The 8,584-nt window shown below is 55.7% G+C and overlaps 1 protein-coding gene across 3 annotated transcripts in view; it reads left to right on the top strand.

Annotated features, from left to right (window-relative positions):
* BRINP2 (BMP/retinoic acid inducible neural specific 2) overlaps positions 1–7,944 on the top strand; it is a 52,021-nt gene extending 44,077 nt beyond the window's left edge. For all 3 annotated transcript variants that reach the window (XM_038758155.1, XM_038758157.1, XM_038758156.1), the window contains exons 5-8: positions 3,054–3,159; positions 3,970–4,206; positions 5,738–5,960; positions 6,678–7,944. In XM_038758155.1, coding sequence (XP_038614083.1) covers positions 3,054–3,159; positions 3,970–4,206; positions 5,738–5,960; positions 6,678–7,842 — 1,731 coding nt within the window. In that variant the 3' untranslated portion in view covers positions 7,843–7,944. The remainder of the gene's footprint in view (positions 1–3,053; positions 3,160–3,969; positions 4,207–5,737; positions 5,961–6,677) is intronic.
* The last annotated feature ends 640 nt before the right edge of the window (positions 7,945–8,584 follow it).

The following is an 8,584-nucleotide window of genomic DNA, read 5'->3' on the forward strand; positions in this document are numbered from 1 at the left end:
TCAGTTGCTAATTGCCAGCTTTTTGCCAAGGTGCAAGGGAAGATGAGTCACACTCAGTCTTCTCATCACTTACTAAGTGTCGGTCCAGCTGCTCAGAGGCCTTCTCTCCCCGTCCCTCCCCACTGCTTAAGTGAAAGCACACTTTACTCTCCCAGGAGCTTTTGTGGCCCAGCTCACTGCTCTGAGGGAGACCTCTTTTATTTTGGAGGGGTGCCAGGGAGCACTGTCCCCTGCCCCCCATTTCTGAGAAAATAGGTTATAGGGGGGACTCATCAACCGGCTCTGCCCTGTCCTTGCCAGAAGAAACTATGGTAAATGTATTGATTTACTTTCCTGCCTTCTCCTTTAGGACGTTCTCTGTAGGAGAGCAGAGTTGGTAGGGGTGGGCAGAGTCTCTGTTTTCCGACTGACTTGCAGGCAGAGGAGCGTTGTGGAGGAGTGGAGGCGGGCAAGGGAAGAGCCAAGGGAGCCCTGTGGACGTCATGCAAGGCTGGCTGACGGCAAGGGGCTCCCTGGGCTCCAGGTGGGGCTGGGTTGACAGAAAGGGGAATTTTCCGAGCATCCCTCTCCCCAGGGCATACCACTTCCTGCAGCCTGGGTTGGGATGTGTGGGTGCTAAAGCACTGTCACCGACCTTCCACCAGCAATTCTAAGCTTGCGTTTGCTCCAGCATTAGCTGTGACAGGGCCCCCACAGGAAGTGAGAGGAAAGGGGGAGTGGATGGGGAGGAGGAACGAAGGGCACTGAAGCGAAGGCTAGCAAATTCCCATTATTTATGGAAAATTGGACACGCTAATGAAGCTGAGATTCGTTGGGCTCTCTGAAGGCAGGACGCTCTCTGTCAACAGACCAATTAGCACACCATTATTTTCCCTTCCTGAAAGCATATCTGAGGCACTCTTTATGCATGTGTGTGTGAGAGAGAGGGAGAGAGCTTGCCCTGCTACAAAAATCTCTTTCTGTCTTTCCTCTCACAGACTCCCTCTCAGCCCCTTCCTCTACGCTCCCTCACCAAGTGCTCCCAACCCCGAAGACTGCAGGTCTGGGATCATATTAGCCATCCAAGGTCACCCCATTTGCTCAAGTTGGGGATCGAGGAGCAGTTTGGGAGGGGATGCTCCCTGCCTTCTTTTCCGAGCTTCTCTGCTCTACTCATGGCAGTTCCACTAGGTCCCATGTCCGATCCCACCTACCCAGCCCCTTAGATACCCACAGAAGAAAAGCAACGGGGCCTAGTGGAAAGAGCTGAGGCCTGGGAGCCAGAGGACCTGGGTTCTAATTCCGGCTCTGCCTCTTCCCTGCTCTGTGACCTTGGGCAAGTCACTTAGTTTCTCTGTGCCTCAGTTCCTTCATCTGCAAAATATCTGTTCTTCCTCCTCCTTTGACTGTGAGTCCGATGTGGAACCTATTCATCTTGTATCTACCCCAGCACTTAGTACAGTGCTTGGCACACAGAAAGTGCTTAATAAATACCACAATTATTATTAGTAGGAGTACTGTACTCGCCCCCACCCTATCAAACCCCAATTTCTTGCCTCCTGGCCTCAGGTGACTAACTCATTCCCCAGGCCAAGGAAACCAGAATTTCTGAATTCACTTTGTTCCATAACCTGTAAACCTCCTGGGGGATATAGGAGGCTGGTAAATATTGTTGGTGGGCTGGTAGACTGGGATATTTGTTTCAGAGATGGCTCAAACTCTAAGAGGAAGATATTTTTCCCCTCCTTTGGGTAACTTACTTCACTTGGTGGTGAAACTGCTTCTTTGTCTTCGGGCCCTATGGTCGGAAAGGGTGTAGTGAAGAAGAGTCGATTGGTGGAGCGGCACTTTGGAGACCTGAAGTGAAAAACATTCCATATGTCCACACTGTCCTCATTACACAATGATTTCAGCACATTTAAAGTCCACGTATTATTCAGCCTGTACTTTAAACATCAGGGGAAACCGATGGGCCAGTTTTACAATATTTTAACGGCTCCATGGTGCTTTAAAATATTACATGGCTATAAGAGTTTATGTATATTTAATATGCTTATTAAAATATGCAGCAAGCCCATGGCTGGTTTTCTCTACGGACGGCTTAGTGCCAATGTGGGACTTAAATGTTTAATACTAATAATAATACTCATAATTCATATTTCTATAGCGCTTTCCATCCTGCGGGGCACCGAGTTGTACCTGCACGGCATCAAGAGGTTGGCCAAGCAGCCCCTAGTTCAGGTCTGATTCTCGGCTGACCTTCTCCGGGACTGTCACCTGCCTCGGCCGAGCTGGCCAGAGACCCGCGAGGCCATCCCCGGCTCATGGGTCCCCAATGTGTCATAGGGTGTCTGGCCGGCTGGTTTTCAGCTGCTCTGGTCTCTATCTGGAGTGGATTCGGCACTGGATACCTAATGGTGTGACTTAGTGGAAAAGGCATGGGTCTAAGCGTCAGAGGACCTGGGTTCCAATCCTGGCCTGCTGGGTGACCTTGGGGAAGTCACTTCTCAGTGCCTGAGTTTCCTCATCTTCAAAATGGGGATTCAATACCTGTTCTCCTTCCTACTCAGACTGTGAACCCAGTGTGGGACAGGGATTGTGTCCAACCTGATTATCTTGCAACTACCTCAGCGGTTAGCACGGTGCTTGGCATTGAGTAAGCGCTTAGTGAACACCGCAGTGAATATTATTATTATTTTAAGTGTCTTCCCCCGGGTCCCACTGAAGGCTAGTGACCAAGCCGGGATTAGAACTCAGGTCTCCTGACACCCAGTCCTGTGCTCTTTCCACTAGGCCTCGCTGCTTCTGAAGTGCAGATCTGAACATGGAACTCGGTCAGTCAGTGGTATTTATCGAGTGCTTACTGTTTGCAGAGCACTGTGCTAAGTGCTTGGGAGGATATGATGCAACAGATTTGGTAGACACGTTCCCTGCCCACAAGGTGCTTACAGTCTAGAGGGAGAAGTCGCCACAGGAAGAAGAGCCTGGGTTTGTTCGCTGGCCACTTGAGCTGCAGAAGCCCAGCTCCTGACCTCATCATTTTAAAATCCTGCTCTCTCCCCTTCCTTCTCAAGGTCACAGAAACCCGGACCGGCCCTCTGGGCTGCAGCAACTATGATAACCTGGACTCGGTCAGTTCAGTTCTGGTGCAGAGTCCCGAAAACAAAGTACAGTTACTCGGTAAGCCATTTCTCCTGGCTCCTGTCCCACATAACAATGTGGGAACCGTACACACGTATGGATCCAGTGACCTATATGACACATGTTCACATATGCATGGTGGTCTCCTCCAGGCCCAATGATGATGACATTGGTGGTGTGATTTCCCTCGGTGAGTGCAGGTGCAGACCAGTGGAAAGAGCACAGGACTGGGAGTCAGGAGAGCCGGGTTCTAATATTGCCTCTGCTATTTTCCGTGCTGTGTGACCTCGGACAGTTCATTTGACTTCTCTGTGCCTCACTTTCCTCATCTAAGAAATGGGTGTTAAATAACTGCCCTCCATTCCCCCTTAAAATGGGAGACCCAGGTGAACAGGAACTGTGTTGGATCTGATTATCTGGTATCTACTCCAGAACTTAGCACATTGTAAGCACTTAAGAAATACCTCAATCATTATTATTATTATTATTATAACTGGGGTTCCACCAGGTCCCTTGTTGCTCTGGAGCCATTGGGACTCCCAGTGCCACATACTGTTTTCATTTCCCCCTCAGTGCTAATTTTCTCCCAAGGTCCCTGTTCTAAGAGGCCCGCCCCATTTCTAATTGGGGACTGCCTTCTCCCTCTGGCTACCCACTGCTCACAACACTCTCCCAGTGTAGAAGCACCCTTCTCTCCCAGGGTGCGCAGCAAGTGGGTTGGGGTGGGGATGAGTCCCCAGCTCTGGGGATGGGGAGGAGTTAACAGTTCACAAAAAGCCCTGAGGTGCCAAAGCCCCGGCAGGCGAACAGGCTGGCCGGTCACCGCACCCTGAGACTGCCTGTCCCCAGGCCTGCAGGTACTGCTGCCCGACCACCTACGGGAGCGCTTTGTGGCCGCCGCACTCAGCTACATCACCTGCAGCTCGGAGGGGGATCTCATCTGCCGGGAAAATGACTGCTGGTGCCAGTGTGGGCCCAGCTTTCCAGAATGCAACTGTCCGGATGCCGACATCCAGGCCATGGAGGACAGCTTGGTCCAGATCCAGGAGGCCTGGGTCATCCACAACCAGCAGTTTGAGGACTCAGGTGAGGAAATCGCAAAAGCTCGGGCTCCCCGCCCCGAAGCCCCGCCCTGTGGGTCCTCCCAGCATTTCTCCGTGTCGCTCTGTGGGCCACCCATAACCTGGTACCTCCTTCCCCCTAAGCGTGGCTCCAGCCAACTTGGAGAACCCGTGGGACCCATCAGCCCAATCTTCCACTCCCCTGCCCAGCTGGATCCCGTCAGACCTACCCTTCCACCTCACCATGGTCCTGATTGGGCCTCATTGCCCACCAGACCTCCCAGAGTGTCTCTGACAGCAGCACTGGAACAGCAAAGAGAAGATGGGGGGAAATATCTCTTTCAGCACCACCCCTTTTCCAAGCACTCACCCTTCCCCTTTTCCTGATCCAAAAGGAGCAGCACTGCCCAGATTATATTTTCCTGGACAGGTCCTGGGGAAAACTCATTATTAGTTGAACTGAGAACCTTTTAGCCACTAAGACCGCTTGTGCTTTCTCAAATGACTCCTTAGAGCCCCACTGAAAGACAAAGACCACCTCAGCGGACTTTACTGGTGAGCACATTGAGCCGCAGAAAGGTCTGAGCACCTGGCTAAGGCTGCCCAGCAGGTAAACTGCAGGAAGGGGGAATTGGACACCCTGATGCTGGGTTGCCCTTGGTGGGGCCACTACTCCCGGGTGGCTTTGTCTCACCTGAGTTGGGTTCAGTCCAGTCAGTCAGCCAGCCAGCCAGCCATCCATCCAGGCAGCGACAGAGCACCAAGAAGACAGGGGGTTACTTCCCCAAGGTGAGAACTGGCAACTCCCACAGCCACTGGAAAGAGAGATACAAACCAGTTTAGGATGGAAACAGATGACTAGTAGAGTTTACAAAGAAATGAACAACCGTTCGTTAAATTGCTTAAACACCCAGCCAGTCAAGCCTCCCTGTCAGTGACATCATCTTTGAAAATGAGTGCAGTGTTGTCTCGTTCTCCCTCACTCGGTACACACACGCACACAGCATATCAGCCAAATCAACTGATAAATTAAACAGCTCTTTAACCTAGAAGCTCGCCTTAGTTTAAGCAAATAAATGGAATCTACGTAAGAGAGCAATCCAATCTCTAAGTGAACGTGGCCACCTGTGCCCATTAACCACATTCTGACCTGCAGCTGGCGGCAAACTTCCAAGCCAGATGCTGAAATGCTCCCAATCCTCCACCGCTCATCTCCCATTCCATTTACACTGGCAGAAGCCACCACTGATCCCCGCCCCTCCTGGGTCCAGAACGCTGGGTGGTGCTCCCACTGCCGGATCTCCTCTCTTTTCTTCCCGGACTTTGAGGCCCACAGCCAGGCCTCGGGCCGGACCGGCCAGTCCCTGTAAAATGACAGCATTTCCCATCTCCAAGCCTTCTCCCCCACTCCGGGTGTGGGGCGAGGACCTGGCCTCCTGACTTTGACCCCTATGGGTTGAGAGACGAGGAGAAGCGCCGGGGTGGGGAGGGCAGGGAGGAGGTGTAGGCAGCAGGGTGGACCCCGTGAGCATCTGATCTCTTCTTCTCCACTGCAGAGGAGTTCCGGTCCCTGCTGCAGCGGCTCCCCGGGGACCGTTTCCTGAACACCACGGCCATTGCCCAGTTCTGGGTCGTGGACGCCAGCCTGCAGCACCGCTACCAGCAGCTGGGAGCCAGCCTGAAGCTGCTCCTCAAGAAGGCCCACCGCATCGTCCGCCGCCTCTTCAACCTCTGCAAGCGCTGCCGCAGGCAGCCTCGCTTCCGCCTCCCCAAGGAGAGGTGGGCCTGTCCGATGACCCCCACCCCCCACACGCCCTTCCGCATGACCCGCAACCCCCGTCAGGCAGTTCAGGTTTGGTGAGCATCCCACTCAGGACACATGTTCGGGCAGCTTGGGCCGCGAGAGGAGGCTGGGGTGGGGGGTGGTGAGACCGGCTGGCACCCTGAGTGCCCCTTGGAAAGCTCCTAGCATGGCTGGCATGGGGAGGCCCTCCTCCTTCTGAGTCTGGGCTACCCCTGGGAGAAACCAGCCAGCCAGCCCACCAGTTCACGGTCCATTCAGAGGAGATCCAGCCACCCACTTTCCCCAAAGTTGATGCTCCTTTAGATAACAGAAACTGGTGTATTTACTAAACACTTACCTTGGGCAAAGCACTTTGCAGAGCACTGGAGTAGGTACCAAGTGATCAGACTGGACCCAGTCACAGACCCACATGGGGCTTACCATCTGAGGGGGAGGGAGAATGGGTACTTTGTCCTCATTTGACAGATGAGGAAACTGAGGCCAAGAGAAGTCAAAGGAGCTGGACCAAAGTCACACAGTGGGCAAGCGGTGGCATCGGGATTTGAACCAGGTCTCCTGACTTCCAGTCCCGGGCTCTTTCTCCTCAGTCTCACTGCTCATCAAGGGTGAAGGGTGGCGGGAGAGCGAGGACAGCTGGCCCGGCCCCGCCGCGCCCCCCGACCATGGTTTCTGTGCTATCGTCCCTCCTCCAGGCCAGTGTCCTACTGGTGGCACCGGATCCAGTCCCTCCTGTACTGCGCCGAGACCGCCTTCCCGGGGACGTTCCTGGAGCAGAGCCATGGCTGCGCCTGCCCCCGTGACCAGCCGGTAGCCATCTCCTCGTCCTCCTCCTCCTCCTCCTCTTCCTCGCCCTCCTCCTGCCAGGGCCTCATCCCCTGCACCCTGGGCGAAGGGCCCGCCTGCGCCAGCTGCGCGGCCGACAACGGCACCCGCTGCGGAGGCTGCAATCCGGGCTTCGTGCTGAGCCAGGGGTTGTGCCGGCCGGAGGCGGCCGAGTCCTCGGAGGCCTTCCTGGGCCTAGAGACGGACCTTCAGGACCTGGAGCTCCGGTACCTGCTGCAGAAGCGGGACAGCCGCCTCGAAGTGCACGCCATCTTCATCAGCAATGACATGCGCCTGGGCGGCTGGTTCGATCCCTCGTGGCGGAAGCGGATGCTGCTCACCCTCAAGAGCAACAAGTACAAACCCGGGCTGGTGCACGTGATGCTGGCCCTCTCCCTGCAGATCTGCCTCACCCGCAACAGCACGCTGGAGCCCGCCATGGCCATCTACGTCAACCCCTTCGGGGGCAGCCACTCGGAGAGCTGGTTCCTGCCTGTGGCCGAGGGCGACTTCCCGGACTGGGAGAGGACTAGCATTGACGCGGTGGCCCAGTGCCAAAACTGGACCCTCACCCTCGGCAACAAGTGGAAGAGCTTCTTCGAGACTGTCCATGTCTACCTGAGGAGCCGCATCAAGTCACCGGACGGCAGCTCCAATGAGACGCTCTACTACGAGCCCCTGGAGACGGCTGATCCCTCCAAGAACCTGGGCTACATGAAGATCAACAGCCTGCAGGTCTTCGGCTACAGCCTGCCCTTCGACCCCGACGCCGTCCGGGACTTGATCCTGCAGCTCGATTACCCCTACACGCAGGGCTCCCAGGACTCTGCCCTCCTGCAGCTCCTGGAGATCCGCGATCGGGTCAACAGGCTCTCGCCACCCGGCGAGGTGCGGCTCGACCTCTTCTCCTGCCTGCTCCGCCACCGGCTCAAGCTGGCCCACAATGAAGTGGGCCGGATCCAGGCCTCCCTGCGGGCCTTCAATTCCAGGCTGCCCAACCCAGTGGAGTATGAGACGGGCAAGCTGTGCAGCTAGCCAGGGGGCCCTGCTGGCTGCTGCCCTCTCCGAGACAGCCGAGTCGGAGTCCGGGGGCACTCCTCTTTGTGATGGCCGCGTCCTCTCTGGGGCTTGGACCGAGGCAGGCGGGGAGGGTGGGCGACCATCTCCGAGAGACCCCTCCCCAAGTACCCGCGGCCCTGTGCCCGTCCAGGCGGCAACATGGCAGACGTGGGTGGATACAAGCCGGTGCTTTCCAGAGTCAGTGCAGATCAGCGGGCCAAGCCGGGGGGATCGCACCCAGATGCGGCCCCCGAGACCCTCCAATCGGGATCCTCGCCATCCCAAACCCAGAGCAGCGCACGCTCAGCCTCCCCTCTGCTCAGTGTCACTTTTGTATTCTTTTTAACCAGGTGTTTCTAATAATGTGGTCACTTCTCCTTCTCCAGGTTGGTTTTTAAGTCTTTGTATTCTCCTCTTCTGCCTCCCCTTCCCCTCCTGGAACCCCCCGCCCCCTGCCCCACCGCCCCACTACTGCTCCCAAATGGGACAAGTGGATGGGGCCTGGGGAAGGGAAATCTGCTTGTTCCTTCAGCCACAGGCACGTTCGTGTTTCTCCTCTCTTGGGGGAACGGCAGAACAGGGGTCCCCCCACACCCTGTGCCCCGCTGACCACCTGCGCCTCTTTCTCTCCAGTGAGAACTGGCCCTCGGAGGCAAAAACTGTTCAGTTAGGAAGAGGTGAAACTGCACGAGGAGGGGACTTTTCTTTTTTTATTTTT

Source organism: Tachyglossus aculeatus, chromosome 16 (assembly GCF_015852505.1).
Source record: "Tachyglossus aculeatus isolate mTacAcu1 chromosome 16, mTacAcu1.pri, whole genome shotgun sequence".
In the NCBI taxonomy this organism is placed as follows: Eukaryota; Metazoa; Chordata; class Mammalia; order Monotremata; family Tachyglossidae; genus Tachyglossus; species Tachyglossus aculeatus.